The 27,663-nt window shown below is 38.7% G+C and overlaps 1 protein-coding gene and 1 pseudogene across 1 annotated transcript; both read right to left on the bottom strand.

The window, feature by feature from the left end:
• Window positions 1-8,886: 8,886 nt before the first annotated feature.
• On the bottom strand, window positions 8,887-9,858 carry LOC129644443 (olfactory receptor 5H8-like; annotated as a pseudogene).
• Window positions 9,859-19,705: 9,847 nt separating this feature from the next.
• LOC129644788 (olfactory receptor 5H2-like) lies at window positions 19,706-21,593 on the bottom strand. Its single transcript, XM_055570244.1, has one exon. The coding sequence runs from the start codon at window positions 20,633-20,635 to the stop codon at window positions 19,706-19,708; it is 930 nt and encodes a 309-aa protein (XP_055426219.1). The 5' UTR covers window positions 20,636-21,593.
• Window positions 21,594-27,663: the final 6,070 nt, after the last annotated feature.

The following is a 27,663-nucleotide window of genomic DNA, read 5'->3' as shown; positions in this document are numbered from 1 at the left end:
TTCACTGTTCTGTGCACCTGTATAATTAATTTGCTTATGCTTCCCTCATCTAAAACACTGTCTTCCTTTCTACTCCAAGAACTACACCATCCTCACCTCAAATCAAATCTCCTCCTTAAAGACTTTCCTATGTCCTTACATTTATTTTTTCATTTCCTAATATACAAGAATGTTGCTGTTCAGTCTCTCAGTCTTTTCCACTCTTTGCAACCCCATGGACTGCAGCACTCCAGGCTTCCTTGTCCTTTACCATCTCCCAGAGCTTGCTCAAACTCATGTCCATTGAGTTGGTGATGCCAGCCTACCATCTCGTCCTCTGTCATTTGCTTCTCTTCCTGCCTTCAATCTTTCCCAGCATCAGAGTCTTTTCTAATGAGTTGGCTCTTCACATCAGGTGACCAAAGTATACATGATACTTGTTTTTATGTTGCATTTGCTACTTGATCAAGTATGACTTGTATGTGTCTTGATTTTAAGTCTTGACTATATATGCTTAAGTCAGCAAGTCACTGACTGTGCCATATGTAATTGGAACCTACGTTCACAAACTGAGCTAGATCCTCAGTATGTGCTTTTTTATTTTTAAAATTTCAGTTCAGTTTAACCTTAATCAAGTGCTTGCAATAGACATGGTGTTGGAAAAGATGGTGGGTAAAGTGAGCACAGAATGTGAGCATGGGGGATAAGACTTTCTCAAGTTTTACAAATGCTTCTGATAAGAATCTCCTAGTGATGACAGAGACACTTACATTGCTAACTACCAAGCAATTTAGGCTGTGATATAAAAAAGTATAAATAAGCTGTATTAAAATATAGTGAACAAAGTTAATTGTGACCTGGACAAATTAAAAAAAAAAAAAGATTTCTAAGTGGAATTGTCATTCCTGATGAACCTTGAAGATAAATTAGGATTTTATAAGCAAAGCACATGAGGAAAGAATTAGCATGAGGGAATCAAATGATAAAAGCCTAGAAACTTGAAAGAGCAAGACCTAATTAAAAGATTAATAGCAAACTAGAGTGGTAGAAGTTTACTTATACATAATATAAAGAGAACAGGTAATATAAAGGGAATGGAGAATTAGATTGGAAGTTTTGGTTCCTTTCCATTGATTTTTTCTGTCCTTTCCAATTTACCAAACCCTGTTTCTCAGTAAAGTCACAACTAACTCTAAATGCCTGCCTCCAAAGAACATCTAATTACCTTTCTAACCAAACTGTAGGCTTTGACTCTATTGAAAATTTTTACTTTTGGCTTCTGTGATAACACTCACTGCTTCAATCTTCCTGATTGTTCCATCTGCTGGAACAGATTATATGCTGAGTTGTGTTTCTTTCTTTTTCCTTAATTATACTAATGTTCCCCTGAGTTCTATACTTGATCTCATTCTTCTTTCATTCTAGAATTTCCCCCAGATTGTCTCATCTCCTTATGTATTTCACCTATCTTCCAACTGCTGGTTGCTTCACAATATGAGAGATTCCAAACCATTTTTGGTGTACATTCATGTCAGTAAAGTCATTTGGTATATTTCTAAATATAAACATTTTATTTATAAATTAGATAGATGTATCACACTGCTAAAATATTATGCATATTATAAAACATAAAAACGGAAATTAAAACAATAAGACTAAATGATAGAAATGATACTAGCTTTTAATTTAAGATTTTAGATCATATTAGATATTGAAATTTCTTTTAAAATTATTATTGCTCTTATAAAAAATTTTATAGCACCTCTCTTAGAGGTTCTTCCCTATGATTAAGCTCAGTGGCAAACTTTAACAAACCAGTTGGGCAGGAGTTCTAATGCCTCAGGCTACTTTGGGTCATTAGATTTGTGTCACCCCACCAGGTAAATAGCAATAATTAGCTTCAGTACTTCCTGAAGTCAAAGGGAATATGACTGGTAGTGGAAGAATGTATAAATGTATAAAGTTTTAAATGCCATGTCATCAGTTACAGATATGAAGACAGTAATGCTGCTGTATGTGTCGGGAGCTGCGTTAGGCATTACTGACAAAACGGAGGCACGGTCCCAGCCTCCTCTCCTCATTCCGCAGGCACAGACTGGGATGAAGGAGTTAGCTCTTGTGATTCTGACTTGTTTCTTCCTTTCTTCAGTTGAGTTGGCTGGAAAGAATGTTAAGGTGCTTATTGTTCTTGAGAGAAGCCTGAGAAAGCACAAAGCCTTCTGCAGTTGTGCCCAGAAAATAATCTATAAAGTAACCATTGACATTTGTTTAAGAATTTTTACAAAGAATGTCCCAGGATGAGCACATAGGCCACAGCTTGAGGCCATGGGAAGGATTGTTATCTAAGACCTGTTTGTGAGGGATATGTTTATGGCAAAGGAAGTTTGCTGAGCTTGGTTTAGGAATAATTAAGAATAGCTAGAAGCCTTTTTAGGAGATAGTGAGCTTAAGATACTAGGGGCAAGCAGGATTTAGAAAGATAAGAAATAAACTGAGAAATGCGGCATGCAGCCCAGACATAAGCATGAGTTACAATGTAATCACAAGTAAACATGATTCTGAGAGAATTGCTGAAGCAGGAACTCTGTTTTAAGGGCAACAATGAAACAATAATCTGGGTGAGGGGGAACTGAAAATGTCAAACCTCTGAGCTAACGCTTTTGGAAAAGTATAAAAGAGAACCTGATGCCTGAAATAAACATGTAGTCCCGTACCTGTACCTGAGTCAGAGGCTACATCAGTTCCCGCCAACACCGCTCATCCCTTCAGGCTGATCCCCTGGCTGCTGGAGCTGGACTCTGGCATGTATGTATTTTTTTCCTGTTTTGGTAAGAATACGTGTGTGTGTGTGTGTGTGTGTGTGTGTTTATACATATACAGATAATATATTTGTTTTCTTTCCACTATTATTCCCTATCCCTTGTCACATAACATAAGATGTATTAACTACATATCATTGTAATTAAGCATTGTTAATTAGACATAGTATTAAGTCCCCAGATATTGAGAAGAGTAAACATCACTTAAGAATTTTACCTTCTTATCTGGGGAAAGGCTTAGTGCATTTTCAGTTGTACACAGCATAGTTGTATCATGTTAGGCAGAATTATGACCTTGTTGTCTTTATTTGAAGATTAAATATGGTAAGGAATTATGTATAGGTGCCAAACTGATAACAGGTAAACTTGTGATGCCTCACTTTATGTATCAGCTTCTCTGGGCCATGGGATATCCAGATATCTTGAAAAATATTACCTATGGATGTGTGTCTGTGAGAATGGTTCCAGACCTGATTAGTTTGGAGTTAGTAGACTGTGTAGAGAAGGCAGTGGCACCCCACTCCAGTACTCTTGCCTGGAAAATCCCATGGATGGAGGAGCCTGGTGTCTGCCGTCTATGGGGTCTCACAGTCAGACACGACTGAAGCAACTTAGCAGTAGCAGCAATACACTGAATAAAGCAGATGCCTCTCCCTAATTTAACAACAACAACACAAAGCAGTGGATCACTGAATTTTCTATTTGTCTCAGACATTGCTCTTCTCATGTCTTTGATGGTTTTGGTTCTTAAGATTTCAGACTCAGACAGAAATCTATACCATTGATTCTACTGTCTCGGGCCTTTGAACTATGAACATCTATTACCTTGGGTCTCCTGCTTGCAGAGGGCAGATTCTCTGTCTCTATAATTATATGTGCCAATATCTTATAATAAAACTCTTTATATGATATACATTTAGATAGATAGATATCTATATGTATATATAGATTATATATTTATATCATATTTGTTCTGTTAACTGGAAAACCCTGTTAACACAAATACTCATAGTACATTTAGCAAGTTTCTTGCTTTATATCGAAAAGCAGAAGGAAATATCATGACAATCTGTTAATCATCTCATTCAAATAAGTGTCATTTAAATGGTATTAATATCTTCTCAGAAGTTAAAAAAAAATCATATTCTGACAGCATTTGTAATGTCTAATATATGATTTGCTCCGAATTCTGCATACAAAGAATAATTTGGCAGCTGTGTTTGGGAAGTAAGACAGGATCCCCAGAATGGGAGGAAGGGTAACTTGAGTTTTGTAAATCAAAAAGATATGTAGTTAAGAAGGTGAAGGTCTCAGTGGTATCAGAAAGAATATACATAGAATCAGTGGTGAGATGAAGAGAAAGGTGGAGCTGAAGATGAATAACTTATTATTCTTAGAGTATGTAGTGTGATAAAATGGACATTTAAGGACTTGAAGGCACAAACATCCAAATTCTTGTTTATTTCCATGTTCTTCCCATCCACCCACTGAGCTACATAACCTTGTATCATCTCAAAGTTATTTGATCTTTGACATTCATTGGATCATAGAGAAAGCAAGGAATTCCAGAGAAAAACATCTACTTCTGCTTCATTGACTACATGAAAGGCTTTGACTGTGTGGATCACAACAAACTGTGGAAAATTCTTAAAGACATGGGAATACCAGACCACCTTACCTTCTTCTGAGAAACCTGTATGCATGTCAAAAAGCAATGGTTAGAACCTTACATGGAACAACTGACTGGTTCACAATTGGGAAAGGAGTGCAACAAGACCATATATTGACACACTGTTTATTTAACCTATACACAGACTGTGTGTTAATTGCTCAGACATGTCTAGCTCTTTGTGACCCTGCAGACTGTAGCCCACAAGGCCCCTCTGTCCATGGAATTCTCCAGACAAGAATACTGGAGCCAGTAGCCATCCCCTTCTCCAGGAAATCTTCCCAACCCAGGGATAGAACTTGGGTCTCCTGCATTGCAGGAAGTTTCTTTACCATCTGAGCCATCAGAGAATCCAGAGTACTTCATGTGAAATACCAGGCTGGATTAATCACAAGCTGGGATCAAGATTGCTTGGAGAAATATCAACAACCTCAGATATGTAGATGATACCATTCTAATGGCAGAAACTAAAAAGGGACTAAAGAGCCTCTTGATGAGGCTAAAAGAGAAGAGTGAAAAGCTGGCTTAAAACTCAAAATTCTGAAAACTAAGATAATTGCATCTGATACAATCACTTTATGGCAAATAGAAGGGAAGAAGTAAAAGCAGTGACAGATTTTATTTTCTTGGGCTCCAAAATCATTGCACATGATTACTGAAGCCATGAAATTAAAAGATGCTTGCTCCTTGTCATAGCTTGGAAAGCTATGACAAACCTAGACAGCATATTTAAAAGCAGAGTCATCATTTTGCCGATGGAGGTCCATATAACCAAAGCTATGGTTTTTCCAGTAGTCATGTCTGGATGTCAGAGTTGGGCCATAAATAAGCTGAGCACCAAAGAATTGATCCTTTTGAATTGTGGTGCTGGAAAAGACTCTTGAGAGTCCCTTGGACTGCATGGAGATCAAACCAGTCAATCCTAAAGGAAATCAATCCTGAATATTCATTGGAAGGACTAATGCTGAAGCTGAAGTTCCAGTATTTTGGCCACTTGATGTGAGGACCCGACTCATTGGAAAAGACCCTGATGCTGGGAAAGATTGAAGGCAAAACGAGAAGAGGGCAGCAGAGGATGAGATGATTAGATAGCATCACCAACTCAGTGAACATGCCTAGGAGATAGTGAAGGACAGGGAAGCCTGGCATGCTTCAGTCCATGGGGTCACGAAGATTCAGACACGACATAGCACCTGAACAATGACAACAACAAATATACATTGAAAGCCCTTCATTGTCAACAACACACTCCAATAACAATTACTGTTATTGTTAACTGTTAAAAATAGATTTAAGGACCTAGATCTGATAGATAGAGTGCCTGATGAACTATGGAATGAGGTTCATGACATTGTACAGGAGACAGGGATCAAGACCATGCCCATGGAAAAGAAATGCAAAAAAGCAAAATGGCTGTCTGGGGAGGCCTTACAAATAGCTGTGAAAAGAAGAGAAGTGAAAAGCAAAGGAGAAAAGGAAAGATATAAGCATCTGAATGCAGACTTCCAAAGAATAGCAAGAAGAGATAAGAAAGCCTTCTTTAGCGATCAATGCAAAGAAATAGAGGAAAACAACAGAAAGGGGAAGACTAGAGATCTCTTCAAGAAAATCAGAGATACCAAAGGAACATTTCATGCAAAGATGGGCTCGATAAAAGACAGAAATGGTATGGACCTAACAGAAGCAGAAGATATTAAGAAGAGGTGGAAAGAATACACAGAAGAACTATACGAAAAAGATCTTCATGACCCAGATAATCACGATGGTGTGATCACTGACCTAGAGCCAGTCATCCTGGATGTGAAGTCAAGTGGGCCTTAGAAAGCATCACTACGAACAAAGCTAGTGGAGGTGATGGAATTCCAGTTGAGCTATTTCAAATCCTGAAAGATGATGCTGTGAAAGTGCTGCAGTCAATATGCCAGCAAATTTAGAAAACTCAGCAGTGGCCACAGGACTGGAAAAGGTCAGTTTTCATGCCAATCCCAAAGTAAGGCAATGCCAAAGAATGCTCAAACTACTGCACAATTGCACTCATCTCACACGCTAGTAAAGTAATGCTCAAAATTCTCCAAACCAGGCTTCAACAATATGTGAACCGTGAACTTCCAGATGTTCAAGCTGGTTTTAGAAAAGGCAGAGGAACCAGAGACCAAATTGCCAACATCCTCTGGATCATAGAAAAAGCAAGAGAGTTCCAGAAAAACATCTATTTCTGCTTTATTGACTATGCCAAAGCCTTTGACTGTGTGGATCACAATAAACTGTGGAAAATTCTGAAAGAGATGGGAATACCAGACCACCTGATCTGCCTCTTGAGAAACCTGTATGCAGGTCAGGAAGCAATAGTTAGAACTGGACATGGAACAACAGACTGGTTCCAAATAGGAAAAGGAGTACATCAAGGCTGTCTATTGTCACCCTGATTATTTAACATATATGCAGAGTACATCATGAGAAACGCTGGACTGGAAGAAGCACAAGCTGGAATCAAGATTGCCGGGAGAAATATCAATCACTTCAGATATGCAGATGACACCACCCTTATGGCAGAAAATGAAGAGGAACTAAAAAGCCTCTTGATGAAAGTGAGAGTGGAGAGTGAAAAAATTGGCTTAAAGCTCAACATTCAGAAAATGAAGATCATGGCATCCGGTCCCATTACTTCATGGGAAATAGATGGGGAAACAGTGGAAACAGTGTCAGACTTTATTTTTGGGGGCTCCAAAATCACTGCAGATGGTGACTGCAGCCATGAAATTAAAAGACGCTTACTCCTTGGAAAGAAAGTTATGACCAACCTAGATAGCATATTCAAAAGCAGAGACATTACTTTGCCAACAAAGGTCCATCTAGTCAAGGCTATGGTTTCTCCAGTGGTCATGTATGGATGTGAGAGTTGGACTATGAAGAAGGCTGAATGCCTAAGAATTGATGCTTTTGAACTGTGGTGTTGGAGAAGACTCTTGAGAGTCCCTTGGACTGCAAGGAGATCCAACCAGTCCATTCTGAAAGAGATCATCCCTTGGGATTTCTTTGGAAGGAATGATGCTAAAGCTGAAACTCCAGTACTTTGGCCACCTCATGTGAAGAGTTGACTCATTGGAAAAGACTTTGATGCTGGGAGGGATTGGGGGCAGGAGGAGAAGGGGACGACAGAGGATGAGATGGCTGGATGGCATCACTGACTCGATGGACGTGAGTCTGGGTGAACTCCGGGGGTTGGTGATGGACAGGGAGGCCTGGCGTGCTGCGATTCATGGGGTCGCAAAGAGTCGGACATGACTGAGCGACTGAACTGAACTGAACTGAACTGAACAGTATATTACTGTTCTTAAAATCTTAATCTTTTGCCTATTTTTAATTCTAGAAAAATTGACCATTTTCTTTCTATTCTTCAATTTTTTTCTTCTTTTCTATGCCTAGCCAACATAAATCATCATTGTAATCTGTTAATTTTCTAAATTAGTGAAGTTTTTCAGATTGACCTTCAAATACTAACAAAGCTAGAAAGTCCTTAGAAAGCATCATAGACAGTGAGAGACAACTGGCCTCTTTGCCTTTCTCTAAAAAGCACACTAGCTAAGGGCATCTTTTACACTGTAGCTCTGACTTAATATCGTACTTCTAATGCCATTTTTCCTCATTATTTTCTAATTTATGTTTATTTCTCTATGTGATATGAGAGTTCATCCCTACTAAAGATTTATGATGAGTCAGATAAAGTAGAAAGTAATACCTTTTGATGGCAGGCAGAATTCTGGGAATGCTTCTGTTCATTCAAACACAAACGTGCCTACTTGTGGAGTTACATGTGATATGAGGCTCTACAGTTGTGTGAGTATCAAATACATGATAAACTATTCAGAGGAACTCCACTAGCTTAGTACTTAATGCATTTATAAAGTCACAGATTGAAGAACATGCAAACATATTAAATATTTCCATTTGTTTTCTACTTTAATTACTTTTCTATGACTTAAACAATTGATTAAATACCTTATATATTTTAGAATAAGATGAATAAATGCTTCAAAGAATTTGTTAGGCACTAACATCTTAAGTTGGAGAAGTCAATGGCACCCCACTCCAATACTTTTGCCTAGAAAATCCCATGGACAGAGGAGCCTGGTAGGCTGCAGTCCATGGGGTCACTAGAGTCGGACACGACTGAGTGACTTCACTTTCACTTTTCACTTTCAGGCATTGGAGAAGGAAATGGCAACCCACTCCAGTGTTCTTGCCTGGAGAATCCCAGGGACGGGGAAGCCTGGTGGGCTACCGTCTATGGGGTCGCACAGAGTCGGACATGACTGAAGCGACTTAGCAGCTGTAGCAGCAGCAACATCTTAAGTCATTAAAATAATAGGACAATTATAAATGTAAAAACTTTGAACACTAATCAGCATGTCACAACATCTAACCTGTAACATTTTGTGTTGTTTTAATGAAAAAAGAACGTTTATTAGCATGATATCTACTATTTCTTTTTAACATTTTTGTCAGTGAATCTATGACTTTCTTATTTCTCAAGCTGTAGATAATTGGATTAACAAAGGAATTATGACAGTGTAAAATAGAGTCCATCATATCCTGATCATCTGCTTGTGCAGCTCCACGGCACACATACATGAAAAGAGGCACATGATATAAAGAGACAGATAGCAGGTGGGTGCCACAGGTGGAGAAGGTCTTCCTCACGCCTTCAACAGACTTCTTTTTTAAAACTGTAAAGAGAACAAGTGAATAAGACACAAGAACATGAAAAAGGTGAACACCTGTATTGATCCAGAGAAAAGAAATACTGTCAGAAAATTAATGGAAGGGTCAGTACAGGACATCTTAAACAATGGTATAATATCACAGCAAAAGTGTTATACTATGATGGAATCACAAAAGGTTACTTTGAATAAAAAAGTGTTATGAAGTGCAGCATGGGAAAGGCCACCTAAAAATGACAAAGCTAGTAGCCAGGTGCACAGTCTATCTGTCATAATCACTGGATAATATAATAGTTTACCTATGGCCACATAGCAATCATATGCCATTGTTGCCAGCAAAAAGCATTCTGTGGTTACACGGATAGCAAGGGGAAAAAATGTATAACTTGCATTCAGTGAGAGAGATAATTTTGCTCTTGGCACAGAAGTTGACCAGCATCTTTGGAGTCACCATGGAGGGTATCCAGGCATCAACAAAGGCTAATTTTCCAAGGATTAAGATGGGAATGTGAAGGTGAGGGTCAATGCAGAAGAGAACAATCAGACCAAGGTTTCCCACAATGGTGATGAGGTATGTCACCAAGAACAACAAGAACAAGGGGATTTGCCACCATGGTTGATACTTAAGTCCTGTGAGAAAAAACTCCGTCAGCAATGTTGCTTTTTTCATTTCCGTATCCTTAATAGATGGCCTGGAAAAACAATGCAATAAATGTGAAAAGAACATATATCAGAAGATTAAAAAAAATTTAGTTAGGCTAATATAAATAAAACCACAAACTAGCCTGAATATGATTTTATTTACTCTTACTTTAATATGAGAAAAGTATTGGAGAAAATTGTTATATTTGGAAAATGTGATTATTTCAGTTCAAAATATGTACAGGAATAAACCTATTTAGAAAAAGGAAATTCTGAACATGAACAAATTTATGGGGAAACTATTGAATGAGATATGGAAATTCTGTGTGTTTGAGATGAATGCAGGTTTTTAAAATGTTAGAAAGGCCTAGGTTATCAAGTGAATTGAATATCATATGAATAATCTTCAATTTTATTCATCAAGCATTAGGCAAGCACTGAAAACTTTTAAGATGTGGCATGTCATCAATGGTTATTTTTGAAATTAAATATTTGGTTGTAGAAAACAGAATGTAGGAAGAAGAATCTTGTGTCATAAATTCTCTTTAGTAAGCTATGACTCTTGTCCAGTTATTCCCAAACTAGATTACATGTCCAAATTGTTTGGGGTAGTTTTCCATGCAGAATATTGTCTGAGATACTATTTTAGAAATTGATCCAAAAGATCATGAATGTGGTCAAATAACATGCATTTTTCAATGCTCCCTAGGTGATTAAAAGCATGTGAAGTTCTTGTTCATGTGTGATGTGACTGGGGAGATGAGGGAGAAGACAGAGATGTCAGTTCAGTTCAGTTCAGTAGCCCAGTTGTGTCCGACTCTTTCCAACCCAATGGACTGCAGCACGCCAGGCTTCCCTGTCCATCACCAACTCCCAGAGCTTACTCAAACTCATCTCCATTGAGTTAGTAAGGCCATCCAACCATCTCATCCTCTGTCGTCCCCTTCTCCTCCCACCCTCAATCTTTCCCAGCATCAGGGTCTTTGCAAATGAGTCAATTTTTTACATCATGTGGCCAAAGTATTAGAGTTTCAGTTTCAGCATCAGTCCTTCCAATGAATATTCAGGACTGATTTCCCTTAGGATGAACTGGTTGGATCTCCTTGTTGTCCATGTGACTCTCAAGAGTCTTGTCCAACACCACAGTTCAAAAGCACCAATTCTTTGGCACTCAGCCTTCTTTACAGTCCAACTCTCATATCCATACATGACTACAGAAAAACCATAGCTTTGACTAGACAGACCTTTTTGTTGGCAAAATAATGTCTCTGCTTTTTAATATGCTGTCTAGATTGGTCATAACTTTTCTTACAAGAAGGAAGCATCTTTTTATTTCATGGCTGCAATCACCATCTGCAGTGATTTTGGAGCCCCCCAAAATAAAGTCTGATACTGTTTCCACTGTTTCCCCATCTGTTTGCCAAGAGTGATGGGACCAGATGCCATGATCTTAGTTTTCAGAATATTGAGTTTTAAGCCACCTTTTTCACTCTCCTCTTTCACTTTCATCAAGAGGCTCTTTAGTTCTTCCTCGCTTTCTTCCATAAGCATGATGTTATCTGCATATCTGAGGTTATTGATATTTCTCCCAGTAATCTTGAACAAGCACTCCAGCTTGTGCTTCATCCAGTTCAGCATTTCTCATGATGTGCTCTGCATATAAGTTAAACAAGCAGAGTGACGATATACAGCCTCGACATACTCCTTTCCTGATTTGGAACCAGTCTGTTGTTTAATGTCCAGTTCTAACTGTTGCTTCTTAACCTGCATACAGATTTCTCAGGAGGCAGGGAATGTGGTCTGGTATTCCCATGTCTTTAAGAATTTTCCACAGTTTGTTGTGACCCACACAATCAAAGGCTTTGGCATAGTCAATAAAGCAGAAGTAGATTTTTTTCTGGAACTCTCTTGCTTTTTCAATGATCCAACAGATGTTGGCAGTTTGATCTCTGGTTCCTCTGCCTTTTCTAAATCCAGCTTGAACATCTGACAAAGACATAGATCAAAATAAGCCAGGGCTTCCCTTGTGGCTCAGTGGTAAAGAATCCACCTGCCAATGCAGAAGACCTTGGTTCAATCTCTGGGCCAGGAAGATACCACGTGCCACCAAGTAACTAAGCCCATGATCCACCACTGTTGGGCCTGTGTTCTAGAGCTTGGGAACCACAGCTACTGAGGCCAGGCGCCACAGCTACTGAAGCCCCCTCAGTGAGAACCCCACACCCTGCAACTACAGAGGAGCCTCTGCTCTGTGCAACTAGAGAAAAGCCCACACATCAACAAAGAGCCAGGACAGCCAAAAATAAATAAATAAAAGTATTAAAAATAAATCAGAATATAGAATCAATGAGACTTGGTTACAGATTAAATGTGAAGGAATGGTTAGTAAGAGAGTCACTTGGTGACTGATCAGGTGTTTATTAAAAACTGAGACTGAAGACTCAGATGCAGTAGCTAGTTTTTGCAAGGGGCATCTTTTGAAGATCTGAGTGAGATAAATGTAGCAGTGTGATTCTACAAGTGTTTAATAGAAATAATGACATGGGTGTCATTGAGGTGAATGAAAGCAGTTACTATGGCTGATACGTTGAACAGTGTGCATAAAGTAAAAAATGGAAGGAATGAAAATAAACTTGAAGAAGTTATATAAAGAGATTAAAGATGACTATACATCATTTATTGGATGGATGACATCTGATTCTCTTTTCTACCAAATGAGTCTTGGTGGCAGACTAAAGCTCTCATGATTTCTAGAAGCCAAAGTTTCTAGAAACTAACTTTCCCATTCATGGCACTTCGAGGGAGGGGACTTGGTATAGCTGGAGGAGGGGGGGGCAAAAAACAAACCTCATTTACCCTGGATTTTGGATTTGGAGAGGGGAGACAGAGGTCAAACATGGGACAAAGAGAATTTTGGTTGCTTTGATTGCAAAATCAACTGAGGAACCAGAACATGAATCCTGTACACATAGCAGTGGCATCGATAGTGAGTCGTGGAATTCAAGTTCAGCGGCAATGACAAGTGATCTTATTGAGCTAGAGCTGGGACGTTTTTGGCTGTTGACCATCTGACTTCTTTCTTTGTATCTTGCCAATTTCTCCAGTGGATTTCTCCAATTTCCCTAACATTTCTGTGTTTAAGCCAGTTTTCATTCAGTTAACTCATTTCATCTTGGAACTAAGAGCTCTGGCTCACAAAGGAGGAGAAAAGGAAAGACAAGAAAAGGATGCTGAGCAGAGTGAACAGAGAAGGTGGGAATTGGAAAGCTGAGTGTTGGGAACTTAAAGAGAGGAAAATACTCAAGAAGGATGAGGAAAGTAGGGTGTCTAAAGCAAGACAACTGGTCTGGGAGGATAAGGAGTGAACAGAAGTCACTGAGTGTGAGAATTAAGAGATTTTTAGTGAGAGCAGTCTCTATTTGGGGATAGAGCTGAGATCAGAGAATAATAAGAAGGGAATGGGAAGCAAGTGACACAGCAGCGAGGAGAATGAAATAAAGTATTTAAGATGTAGACAACAGTTGACATTTGTTTACCACCCACAGGCAAATGCATTTTTTCCTTATAGAGCAATATTATGAAAGTTTTGAAAAGAGAGAGAGAGGAGGGAATTGAGAAGAGAGTGGGTAGAGAAGTGGAATGGGGAATTTGAGTGGATGAAAACAAGGAACAACAAAAAACAGGAAGAGACTAAGGAGCATAGACAGTAAGTGTAGGAAAGACAAGCAATGAAGAAAGGAAGTATCACAGAAGACCTGAAGATGAGAGGAAAGTCTCAGTGGTTTGAGGGGTAAATATCTATCAACTCTGGTTTCAACAAAGATTGTCAGCACAGGGAAACATTTCTTTTTTCTTTTACTCAAAATTCTGAGTTTATTTTCCTATGGAATTTGTGTATAAATTAGAGACTTTCATTGTAATTTTACTTTTAGTTTATAAATATACTAGCATTGCCTCAAAGTTATTTTCATTTTTAGAAGATGCTTTTACTTTGTTATTATTGTGATTAGAGCTGACTTTCTCTAGAAATCCTTCTGGTTTACATGCACAGCATCTTCATCTCCACAGGTTTTATTAGCGAAATAAAATTGAGCAAAGACTGGAACTGAATAAAGGCAATATAAATATCCTGTGCTAACAATTGAAGTTGTTAAATGTACATTTATTATGAGTAAACATCCTTCCACTCAATCCCAAATCACTACACATTAAAAAATTCTCAATTTGATATGTGGGTACTTATTAAGTCATAAATCTGAGAAAAGCACTGGAGAAACATTTTCTGCATTTTTCTATCTGTGTGTGTATAGGTATATATTATGAAATTATTGTCAGAAGCGGGTGAAAGAATAGAGATTACTATTTAAGTGATTTAGAGAATGCGGGTAATTAAATCAAATAAACATTTTGAACACAATTATCAGAAAGATTTCTTATCCAGAAAACATTATGACCTAAATCCTTAAACTATTGTTCATTTGTTTGTAGTTCTAGTTCACCAAAATATGTTAACCAGATAATTAAATAAAGAGTATATTATATTCTTAGAGCTATTTTGCTCATCCAGATTTTACCCTCAAAAATAAAATATGCAGATTATTCACTTTTTTTTTCCTTTTTTCAACTGACAATTTGACATTTTTGTAAATCAAGTCAAAATTATTATAGCTGAAAAGAGGGATACAAGGAGAAGCCATATAGGGTCAGGGCGGCCAGCTTTTGTGGGTAACACAAGACCTTGAAGACCAGGTCAGAGACTTTGTTCTATATCCCAATTTAAAGGAAAACTATTATGGGATTTTGAAATGGTGGTACAATGATCAGATTTTCCTTTTTTGCATTAACAGAGAAAGTTGTCAGTGTAATTCATTCGGATAAACAAATGTTAACTTACTTATTTTTGATAATTTGATGTGACATCTGAGTAACAAAAGAAAATGCTTAATCTCCACTTGAGAACTTGGATGGCTAGATGAGGGGAAGCAAACAGCATCATAGACTTATTGATCTGCTTCCTTAGAATTTTGCTGATGAAAGCCAAAATAGAGGAGAAAAATATCATAGAAGAGAGGAGTCATGTGAAAAATGCATACAGGAATAGGGTGGGGTATGTGATGTGTAGTGGTAGCTTCAACATAACCAACACTTGCCTTCAGTATGCTGTCTTCTTTATTTTGGGGTAATTACTTCCTAACTTATTTGATTGTCTATCCTTGAGCACAAATACCTGTATTACTGCTTCCAGTATGGACGGTCTTTTCAATTTTAGTCATTTTGATAATAGCTTGTTTTACTTTTATTTGCATTTCCCTAGTAACTAATTTTTATAGTGTCTTTTTGCATCTTTCTTTGACATCTCTATATCTTTTTTTGATGGAGTGTTTGTTAAATATCTTACCCATTTTAGGTTGATTTTATTTGTCTTTATTATGAGTATTGGGACTGTTTCATCTATTCTGGATACAAGTCTTTTATAAAATGTATGATTTGTAAATATTATATCATTTTAGTCTGTTACCTGGATAACATTGTGCTTATCAGTCTTAATAAGAAGTAGTATTTATTAGGAAGCCACTTGCAGGACAGGGTAGAAAATAAATATAACAACAGTTCACGGGTCTTCTATTTCAGTGAAATTTGTAGGTGTCCAGTGATATAGACACCTGGTGGCTTCCCTGGTGGCTCAGAGGTTAAAGCATCTGCCTGCAATGCGGGAGACCTGGGTTTGATCCCTGGGTCGGGAAGATCCCCTGGAGAAGGAAATGGCAACCCACTCCAGTATTCTTGCCTGGAGAATCCCATGGACAGAGGAGCATGGTGGGCTACAGTCCACAGGGTCGCAAAGAGTCGGACACGACTGAGCGACTTCACTTTTAGTGATATAGAGCTTGTCAAAAAAAACAAAAACAAAAAAAAAAAACCTTCTAAGGTTAAGGGTAAGTTGTTACATCTGGCCCTTGCTGAAACCAAAAGAGAAGCACAACACATAATGTGCCTCTGTGAACTGTGGAGGCAGTGTTATCCTTATTAAGGTGTGTTATTCCAGCCCATTACCAACTGCTAGTTTTGAGTGGAGCTCAGAGCAAAAGAAGGCTTTGTACCATGTGTAGGCTGTTGTGCATGCTATTCTGCCTCTCGGGCCATATCCAGCAGATCCAGTGGAGCCTGAATCAGCAGTGACAGCTCCTTGGAGCCTTTAATCAGCCTCTGGAAGGAGATCGAAATGCAAGCCCTTAGAATTTTGAGCAAAGAACAGCCATCCTCTGTGGATAACTACTCTACTGTAGAGAAACAGCTGTAGGCCTGATAGTTAACCTTGGTAAAAAAATGAATGTTTAACCATGGATCACTAATTTGCTATGATACTGGAGCTTCCCTTGACAAATTGGATGTTATCTGACCCACTAACCATAAATTTCAGTGTGCACAGAAGCATTCCTTCATCAAATAGAAACAGCATATACTTGGTCAAGCAGGAAAGGCCCTGAAGGCACAAATAAGTTACTTGAAGAAGTGGTTCCAATGCTATTGGCCTCCAATCCTGCCACAAAGGCTTCTGTGTCCCAGCTGGGGCCTGTGTCCTTATAATTAGTTGGCCAAGAAGTCTGGGGCCTGACTTACAGATGGTTCTGCATGGTATGCGGGCACCATCAGAAAGCGGAGAACTGCTGCATGCAGCTCCTCTCTGTGACTTCAGGAAGGACAATGGTGAAGGGAAAAACTTCTAGCGGGACAGCCTGGTTCCACCAAGACAGACAACAATGCTTCCATTGGTCTGAAAGTAGACTACCACTCAGGCCCCTTGACTTTCCATTTCTTTGAATCATGAGACAAAGAAGTGAGTTGCTATGTTGGGTGAGGTGATTGATAGCAAGTAACAAGAGGAAACTGGACTCCTCCACAAAAAGGTAATAAAAAGTATGTCTGGAATACACAACACCCTCTAGGGTATCTCTTAGCATTGTTATTCTCATGATTATGGTCAATGAAAAACTTTGAGGCCAAACCACACAATAGTTCTAATGGCCCAGACTCTTTAGAAATTTGGGTCATTCTACCAAGTAAAGAATGTTGGTACTGATGACATTAATGTTGGTATTGATGAATGTTGACATTCATGTGGTGAATGTCATTCACCATTTGGAAAACTCAGCAGTGGCCACAGGACTGGAAAAGGTCAGTTTTCATGCCAATCCCAAAGAAAGGCAATGCCAAAGAATGCTCAAACTACCACACAATTGCACTCATCTTACACGTTAGTAAAGTAATGTTCAAAATTCTCCAGCCAGGCTTCAGCAATACATGAACCATGAACTTCCAGATGTTCCAGCTGGTTTTAGAAAAGGCAGAGGAACCAGAGATCAAATTGCCAACATCTGCTGGATCATCAAAAAAGCAAGAGAGTTTCAGAAAAACATCTATTTCTGCTTTATTGACTATGCCAAAGCATTTGACTGTGTGTTCTGAAAGAGATGGGAATACCAGACCATCTGACCTGCCTCTTGAGAAACCTGTATGCAGGTCAGGAAGCAACAGTTAGAACTGGACATGGACCAACAGACTGGTTCCAAGTAGGAAAAGGAGGATGTTAAGGCTGTATATTGTCATCCTGCTTATTTAACTTATATGCAGAGTACATCATGAGAAACGCTGGGCTGGAAGAAGCACAAGCTGGAATCAAGATTGCCAGGAGAAATATCAATAACCTCAGATATGCAGATGACACCACCCTTATGGCAGAAAGTGAAGAGGAACTGAAGAGCCTCTTGATGAAAGTGAAGGAGGAGAGTGAAAAAGTTGGCTTAAAGCTCAACATTCAGAAAACTAAGATCATGGCATCCAGGCCCATCACTTCATGGGAAATAGATGGGGAAACAGTGGAAATAGTGTCAAACTTTATTTTGGGGGACTCCAAAATCACTGCAGATGGTGATTACAGCCATGAAATTAAAAGACACTTACTCCTTGAAAGGAAAGTTATGACCGGCCTAGATAACATATTCAAAAGCAGAGACATTACTTTGCCAACAAAGGTCTGTCTAGTCAAGATTATGGTTTTTCCAGGGTCATGTATGGATGTGAGAGTTGGACTGTGAAGAGAGCTGAGTGCTGAAGAATTGATGCTTTTGAACTGTGGTGCTGGAGAAGATTCTTGAGAGTCCCTGGACTGCAAGGAGATCCAACCAGTCTATCCTAAAGGAGATCAGTCCTGGGTGTTCTTTGGAAGGACTGATGCTAAAGCTGAAACTCCAGTACTTTGGCCACTTCATGTGAAGAGTTGACTCTTTGGAAAAGACTCTGTTGCTGGGAGAGACTGGGGGCAGGAGGAGAAGGGGACAACAAAGGATGAGATGGCTGGATGGCATCACCGACTCAATGGACGTGAGTTTGAGTGAACTCCGGGAGTTGGTAATCGATGGGAGGCCTGGCGTGCTGCAATTCATGAGGTCGCAAAGAGTCGGACCCGACTGAGGGACTGAACTGAACTGAACTAAACCAAGTGAAGAACAATGACCACCTTAGTCAGGTGCTTGCTGAAGGCAAAGAGAACACAGAATGGGTAGTAAAAGAAGTTAGTTAAAATACCACCAACAATGACACGTCCAGTTATAGATGGGAGGATTGTAATTGCCAAGAGATTTCCTTCTTAGTTTATATGAATACATTTGTGTCTGTATAGCACTTGTGTTTGTTTTCTTTCCATTCTTATTCCCTTATCATGAGACATAAGATGTACTGACTTTATATTATCATAATTAAGTGTTGTTAATTTGACATTGTATTACCTGATATCAAAGAAAATGAATAGTAAACTTCACTCAAAGATTTTACCTCCACTCTTGGGAAGAGGTAATACATTTTGGTTGTACACAGCAGAGTTGTATTATGTTAGGTGGAATTATTCCTTGTTATTATCATTATTTAGAAATAGATTATAATTTTAAGATATGTGTATGGCCACTAAGCTGACAGCAAGTGAACTTGTAGTTGTTAATTTTATGTGTCAACTAATCCATGGGCTGTCCAGATATCTACTTAAACATTATTTGGGGGTGTTTCTGTAAGGGTGTTCCTGATTAGGTTGGAATTGATGAAATTGGTGAATTGGTCCCCACAAGAAGTGAGATTCAACGTATTTCAAATAAAGTGGAGTAAAAGACTTTTTGATGGCTAGCAGAACTCCTGGGATTTACCTCTGTTCACTCAAACACAAGCCCACCTCTGCTGTGGAGTTAAATGTGATATGTGTCTCCAGGCTATACAACTATATTGTATATATTGGGCTTCCCTGCTGGCTCAGATGGTAAAGAATCCACCTGCAATGTGGGAAACTGGGTTCGATCTCTGAGTTGGGAAGATCCCCTTGAGAAGGCAAGAAGGGAATGGCTACCCACTCCAGTGTTCTTGCCTGGAGAATTCCATGGACAGGGGAGGCTGACAGGCTGCATTCCTTGGGGTTGCAAAGAGTCGGACACAACTGAACAACTGACTTTCACTGTCACTTTCATACAGCTATATTGTATCAAAGACATCATGCTCAAGTAATTTTCAGTGGTACAGCACTAGTTTAGTGCTTAAACTATACTTAATAAATTCACCTATAAAACCATACTGAAGAATATACAAGCATGTAAAATGTTTTCATGTGTTTTCTGCTTTAGTTATTTTAGTATTGTATGAAAACCTAATTAAAATTCCTTTGTGTTTTTGAAAAAAGTATAGACATTTCAAGGAATTTATTAGAAACTAACATTTTAGGTCATTAAAATAATGACAGTTATAACTACAAAATTTGGACACTAGTCGACACATAACAAAATCTGATCTGCAATTTTATGACTGTTTTAATGGAAAGAGAACAGATATTATGAGACCTAAATATTCCTCTTTAAAATTTTCATCAGCGAGTCTATGACTTTCTTATTTCTCAGGCTATAGATAATTGGATTTAACAAAGGGATTATGACAGTGTAAAAGAGAGAGTCCATCATATCGTGATCATCTGATTGTGTGGATCCAGGGCGAATATACATGAAGAGAAGAGGCCCATAGTATAAAGAGACAGAGAGGAGGTGGGCTCCACAGGTGGAGAAGGCCTTCCTTATAACTTGAACAGACTTCTTTTTTAAAATTGTAAAGAGAACTAGTGTATAAGAAATAAGCACAGTCAGAATGGTGAACACCTGTATTGAACCAGAGAAAATAAAAACCATAAGAATATTAATAAAAGGGTCAGTACAAGAAATTTTGAACAGTGGCATAATATCACAGTAAAAGTTATGTATTGTGTTGTAACTGCAGAAGGTTAATCTGAATAAAAAACCTATATGAATAAAGGCATGAAGAACACCACCTACAAATGATGAGACCAACAGTCGCATGCATAGTCTATTTGTCGTAATCACTGGATAAAGTAAAGGGTTGCATATGGCCACATAGCGATCATATGCCATACTTGCCAAGAGAAAGCATTCTGTGGTTGCATTGACTGTAAAGGAAAAAAATTGTACCATGCATTCAGAGAGAGATATTGTCTTGCTTTTGATGAAGAAGTTGACCAGCATCTTGGGAGTCACTGTGGATGATATGGAAGTATCCACAAGTGCCAAACTCCCAAGGAATAAGTACATGGGAATGTGAAGCTGAGAGTCATTCCAGATGAAAGCAATAAGTCCAAGGTTCCCCACAATGGTGATGAGGTATATCACCAAGAATACCAGGAACAAGGGGATTTGCCACTGTGGTTGATACTTAAGTCCTGTGAGAACAAACTCTGTCAGCAATGTTATATTTTCTTTTTCCATATCTTCACTGGAAGTCTCCTGAAATAAAATGCAAAAAATGTAGAAAGAACATTCACTATGGTTTCATGAAATGAAAGCTTGGAAAGTGGAGTCAAAATAAATCATACTTCTACCAGAATGTCCTTTTACTTTCCTAAAATATTACTATAATAAACTTAATGTGCTGAAATTAATACATTTACATGAAAGAGACATTCTAACTATTTGCTAAATTTGTGGGGACTTGATAGACTGTGGTAGGGAAATTCTGAGTCTGGGATATGGATTATCAGTCAAGGGAACAGATGTTTAAAAGAAGCAGGATTATAAAATAAATTGAATACCATGTGAAGGATCTTGAACTCTTTGCCTCAGGTAATATGTATGTAGTGAAAGTTTTCAAGACAGGGAAAGACACTGGAGAGTATTTTAATTTAGTTTTTCATTAGTGCAGAAAATAGATGTCATGGAGGAGAAGCTGGGGTCAGGGATACTCTTCAGGAAAAAGTTGCTATTGTCCAGGGGATTTCTAACCAGATTATCCACCAGAATTGTTTGTGGAGCTTTTTATGCAGGATATATATTGTGAGATATTACTGTAGAAATTAATTCAGTGGATCAAGATGGAGTTCTAACAATCTGTACTTTTAAAAATGCTCCACAAGTGATTCAAATGCATGTATAGTGCCTAGTCCATTGGCAATATAACTTTGGTAGTTATGGGAGAGACAAAGAGATAGATGCAAAAGAATTCAAAGTGCAGTCACTACATCCTGATGACTAGATAATCATCAAAAATTGAAATCAAGATCTCAGCTGCAGAGGCCAGTTTGTGGAGCGAGCATCCTCTGAACATTAAGAGGAGATGAACTTAGTAATATGAGCCTCAGTTCAGTTCAGTTCAGTCGTTCAATCATGTCCAACTCTTTGTGACCCCATGAATTGCAGCACGCCAGGCCTCCCTGTCCATCACCAACTCCCGGAGTTCACTCAGACCCACGTCCATCGAGTCAGTGATGCCATCCAGCCATCTCATCCTCTGTCGTCCCCTTCTACTCCTGCCCCCAACCCCTCCCAGCATCAGAGTCTTTTCCAATGAGTCAACTCTTCGAATGAGGTGGCCAAAGTATTGGAGTTTCAGCTTTAGCATCAGTCCTTCCAAAGAACACCCAGGGCTGATCTCCTTTAGAATGGACTGGTTGGATCTCCTTGCAGTCCAAGGGACTCTCATGAGTCTTCTCCAGCACCACAGTTCAAAAGCATCAATTCTTCGGTGCTCAGCTTTCTTCACGGTCCAACTCTCACATCCATACATGACAACTGGAAAAACCATAGCCTTGACTAGATGGACCTTTGTTGGCAAAGTAATGTCTCTGCTTTTTAATATGCTATCTAGATTGGTCATAACTTTCCTACTATACCTTAATATAAGTAATGTCTTAGGAGTTTGGGGAGTAGCTGAAAGTACATTTATTAATAACCTATCAATTGAAGAGTGTGCATAAAGAAGGACATGGAAAGAAACTTGAGCAAGTTATATTAAAGAGGTTGCACAGTGGATACACAGCATATATTTGATATCCAACATCTGATCGGTTTTTCTGCCACATAGTCTTGGTGGCTGGTAGAGGTATCACCCATTCAAGAAGCCAAAAGATGATGGCCATAATGACCTATATGGGAAAAGAATTTAAAAAGACTAGGTATATGCCTATGTATATGTATAACTGATTCACTTTGCTGTACAGCAGAAATTAACACAACACTGTAAACCAACTATATACCAATAAAACTTAATTTTAAAAAAGAAGCCAACAGAGCTAGAATTTGACTTTTCCATTCCTGTTGCACACAGAGTGAGGGAACTTGATCTAGATTTGGCAAACCAAATCCACAAAACCTCCATTTAGAATATGGAAATAAAGAGAAAAGGTACAGGAACAAAAGAGAATATTGGTTGCAAAGAGCAATATCAAGACTCCAGCAAATGCATCCTGCATCCATGGCCGTGGCACTGTGTCAGCTGGCATTACAAATTCAACAGTCGTGACAGCAGGTCTCATTGAGCTGGTGTTGGGACATGATTTTGGCTGTCGATTGGCTCCTTTGCTTCCTTCCTTCTGTTCCAGATTGTTTTTTCACCCAATTTCTCCATTCTCTCTTGCATTGCTATGCTGGAGCCGTTTCCATTCAATTAACTCATTTCCTGTGGTAACCAAGAGTCCTAGTTCACAACAGAGAAAGACTAGGGAGAGACCAGAAAAGAGTTCTAAGCCAAAAAGCAGGAAGGAAACTGGAAAGCTGAGTGTTGTGAACTTAAAGAGAGAAAAGATACTCAAAAAGAACTACAAGAAGGACAGACTGCTACTGCTAAGTCGCTTCAGTCGTGTCTGACTCTGTGCGACCCCATAGACGGCAGCCCACCAGGCTCCACCGTCCCTGGGATTCTCCAGGCAAGAACACTGGAGTGGGTTGCCATTTCCTTCTCCAATGCATGAAGGTGAAAAGTGAAAGTGAAGTCGCTCAGTTGTGTCCGACTCTTCATGACCCCGTGGACTGCAGCCTACCAGGCTCCTCCATGCATAGGATTTTCCAGGCAAGAGTACTGGAGTGGGGTGCCATTGCCTTCTCTGGGAAGGGTACGGAGTACCCCAAGAAAGGTAGAGAACCATTGGCTTTTCTGTACTTCTAGACACTTACAGGGTTTTCTTTTTTCTCTAGAACATTTTAATGAAAGTTTTCAAAAAATGGGAAAGGAAGGAGTTGAGAGGAGAAAGGAAACAGGAAAAGTGGGAAGGCAGTATATATTGATGAAAGGAAAACAGCAGAGAGGTGGTAATAGATGGAAAATATCAGAGACATAGATGGATAAGTATAGGAAAGACAACCCGAAGAAGAGCTGACAAGGAAGTATCTGAGAGAGGCAGTATCCAAGAAAGACCAAAGAGGAAATACAAGTATGCCTCTCTATTCAAAAGTTTGCTTTACTGCCACTTCTCTTGTGTGAAAGAACCATATTAATAACTGAGTGAGATCTGAAGAGGAATTTTGCTATTACCAATAAAAAGGCAAAAGCAGTGCTCAGCATTTCTTTTGCAGCAAGCAATTACAGAGACAACACATACCCCCAGCAGCCAGAGTGACACCACCAAGCTCCTTCCTCAGGGAACTATATTGATCTTTTCAACATCAAGTCATCATAGCTCTGAATTGTTTGTGAACATCTGTACTTTATGTTGATTTATTTTGTCCATCTGTTAGGAAGATGGGTCTTAAGGTAATAGCTTCTTCTGTTTATGCCATTTCAGCTTTTAAAAGGTTTCATAGGAATGTTCAACTTTTGGATAGCGAGGGGAAGTTGTAAAGAGAAAGGTTCAGAGACTCAGGAGTGAGCGTTTTAACTGGTGTGCCCTGAGGCTGCTGCTGCTGCTGCTGCTAAGTCACCTCAGTCGTGTCGGACTCTGTGTGACCCCATAGACGGAAGCCCACCAGGCTCCCCCATCCCTGGGATTCTCCAGGCAAGAACACTGGAGTGGGTTGCCATTTCCTTCTCCAGTGCATGAAAGTGAAAAGTGAAATGAAGTCGCTCAGTCGTGTCTGACTCTTAGCGACCCCATGGACTGCAGCCCACTAGGCTCCTCCATCCATGGGACTTTCCAGGCAAGAGTACTGGAGTGGGGTGCCATTGCCTTTTCCGGCCCTGAGGCTATCTGTCCTGAAAACCTATTTTTATTCAAAGTTTATTTTCCTATAAACTTTATGTATGAAAAAGAGACTTCAATTTTAAATTTTATTTTACAAATTTTGTATTGATCATAAATATACTGGTACTATCAGAAAATTCCATATTGAAAATTGCTTTCTCTTTGTTATTAGGGTGATTAGAACTGACCTTATCTAGAAATCCTGTTCATTTAACTTGAGAGCACTTTACTCTCTATCAATTGTGGGATATTTAGTTTTGAGAGGGAATCAAAAACAGCCAAAAAACTGAATCCTGAATACAGGCAATATAAATAATGATCATCAATAATTTCAGTTAAGTAGATTTTTATACAAAATTTCCTTCCTCGTTCAATCCTAATCAATAAGTAATTGAGAATTATCAAATTTAATATGTGTGTGGGTACTTTGCATGCTTGCTCAGCCTCACAGTCATGTCCAACTCTGCAACCCCATGGACTGCAGCCCGCCAGGCTCCTCTGTCCATGGAATTCTCCATGCTAGAATACTGGAGCGGGTTGCCATTTTCTACTCCAGGGGATCTTCGCAACCCAGGGATTGAACCCGTGTCTCCTGCATTGCAGGCAGATTTTTTACCATTGAATCATCCCACAAGTACTTATTAATTCATAAATACTAGAAAACACAATGGAGAAACTTTGTCTATATATTTTATAACATACATATATATATGATTTACTTATATTTTTCATATGAAGACATGTTTTACATATGTTTTCATATGTAAAAACATTTTACATATATTTATGTATATTTTATAGCATACATATATGATATATATTTTTCATTTGTATTTGAATACATATATATTTCTATACTATATATATTAAGATTATTCTCATAAGTAGGTGAAGGAATAGAGGAATTAATGTTTAAGTGATTTACCTTAAAAGTTTTAATCAGCATTTAATTAATCAGAGTTATTCTTTTTGTCGGAACCATTAAAATGATTTCTTATATAAGAAACATATGACCTGAAACATTAAACCTAATTTTAAATTATTTAACTTTCTGGCTCACCAAAATTTACCTTATAAAATCTTTATAGTTAAAAAATAATAAAACATTTAATTTAAAGGGAACAATTCTTAGAGCTATTTTACGTATCTAACTTTTAGTCACAAAAATACACAATTAATTCACTAATTTTTTTCTTCTCTACCTGGCTATTTGGACATCTTTTGAACCCAGTCTGAAATTATTATAAATTAAACAGTATTTTTATACAAAGAATAGCTATTATTATACAAATCATTGCTCTCTTACCCATAAATTACGAGAAATTGTGGATATCCTTTCAATACTTTGGCTTTCTAGAGTAGAAAAATCTACAACAGCACAGAAAGGACAATAACACAGACGGCAATTCTTTGCACACTGATTCATTTTGAATACTTCACTTCCCAAGCTCAAGAAATTATAGTTTATATTAATTTCTCTGATCAGAACAGTCAACCAATTACACAGGTGTATGTTTTTGCCAGAAGAAGGAGGAATGAAGGACTAAAATTCCCCTGATATCACCCAAGGATTTCCTTTAGGACAAAGTGTTTACTGTATATGGTGGACATGGACATGTATGAGAAATACACTTGTCCCATGGAGCATTGTAGGCCTTACAGTTATAAACGTCAATCATTGTAGATAGCTCCAGTTTTAACAATAAAAATCATACTTTATGCCATTACCTTCCACCACAGGTGACACTTCTGATACGTTTATGAAAATTTCCATTTACCTATAAATTTTGATGCTCTGCTTAGTATCCTGTTGTCTGAGCTAATCAGATATGATTTTAATGATTCTGAAGTTCTCGATTCCACTAAGGGGCAAACCCCAAGTTGTCCTCCTCGTGTTAACTGTAGCTCACATTCCAGAATCACACCTAACCTCTAGCTTTAAGCTGGAATTTGATGAGAAATCTTACAAAGCAATGTTCAGAGGAGAAGCAAAAGGAAAACAAAAGACCACAGTGGGAGGAGACCTAGACAGTACTTTTCAAACTTTATTGCCTGTGAATCTCCTGGAAATCTGGTTAAAATGCAGATTTTGTTTCAGTAGGTTAGTGTGGGGCCTAGGGATATTCATCTGCAGCAAGGTGACTATTGCTTGTAGAGAGGTGCCGTCCACAGTGCCTTCATCATTGGAGGGACTGTCAGGTTATCAAAGAGCCTAGATAATTGGACAATCACAACATGGCAACATGGTTTACAAAAAGAGAAGCGAGGAGGAGCCACGTGGGGTCAGAGAGGCCGGTACATGTAGGTAACATGTGGCCTTGGAGGGCAGGTGAGGGACTTTGTTCTTTACCCCCAACTTAAAGAGTGACTATTGAAGGAGTTTGAACAAGGTGGTAACAAGTTCAGATTTTCTTTTTGTGCATTAACAGAGAGAATTATCCATGAACATTTATATATTATATAATAAACCTTAATTTACTTACTTGTGACATCTTGGTTTTATATCTAAAAGGTTAAAAAAACTCAAATGTGGCTGGCAACATAGGAGGGGAAAAGGCATACTGTTTGATAGACTTGCTAATCCATATTCTGCTTTCTTAGAATTTTGCTAGTGAAAGGCAAAGAAGTAAAGAAAAATCATCTGTTTAAAATATATTTATTTCTTCTTCTCCAATCTGGATGCTATGAAGAAAAAATAATTTAGTGATATTTGCTGAAGCTGATAAGGAAGACCTTATTCAAGGGGAGAATATTTTAGTAGATATGTGGGTGGCTGGGTGGCTCAGCAGTAAAGAATCCGCCTGCCAATGCAGGAGACATCGATTCAATCCTTGGGTTGGGAAGATGCACTAGAGAAGGAAATGGCAACCCACTCCAGTATTCTTGCCTGGGGAATCCCATGGACAGAGGGGCCTGGCAGGCTACAGTCCATAGGGTTGCAAAGAGTTGCACATGACTTAGCGTCTAAGCAATAGCACATTTTAATAGATATAGGGACCACTTCAATGGGATCATGCAATGGGGGAGAGATGTTGAGCTCATCTCTGAATATAGCATAAGCAAGTGAGTACTTACAGCCAAGGAGTGGGGAGGGAGGCAGTGGGTGAAAAATTACCAAGAGGAAACATCAGGAATAAGGGGAATTTTGGCTGAAGCTATTTCACAGTATTGCTGAAGGCAGGTTAGAGTGATCAGACTTCACCTGGGGGATGGTGGAGGATAAGGAACCTAACTATGTATCAAGGATGATCAGATATCAAGGGTAGGGGCGGTACTGGTCAAACTGACTTAGCAGGATTCTTGCTAAAACTGGACAATTCAGGGATGAACATGAAAGTTCAAAAA

The sequence above is a fragment of the Bubalus kerabau genome, chromosome 2, assembly GCF_029407905.1.
Source record: "Bubalus kerabau isolate K-KA32 ecotype Philippines breed swamp buffalo chromosome 2, PCC_UOA_SB_1v2, whole genome shotgun sequence".
Lineage (NCBI taxonomy): Eukaryota > Metazoa > Chordata > Mammalia > Artiodactyla > Bovidae > Bubalus > Bubalus kerabau.
The sequence above is the reverse complement of the archived record's forward strand: the minus strand, read 5'-3'. Positions and strand labels throughout refer to the sequence as shown.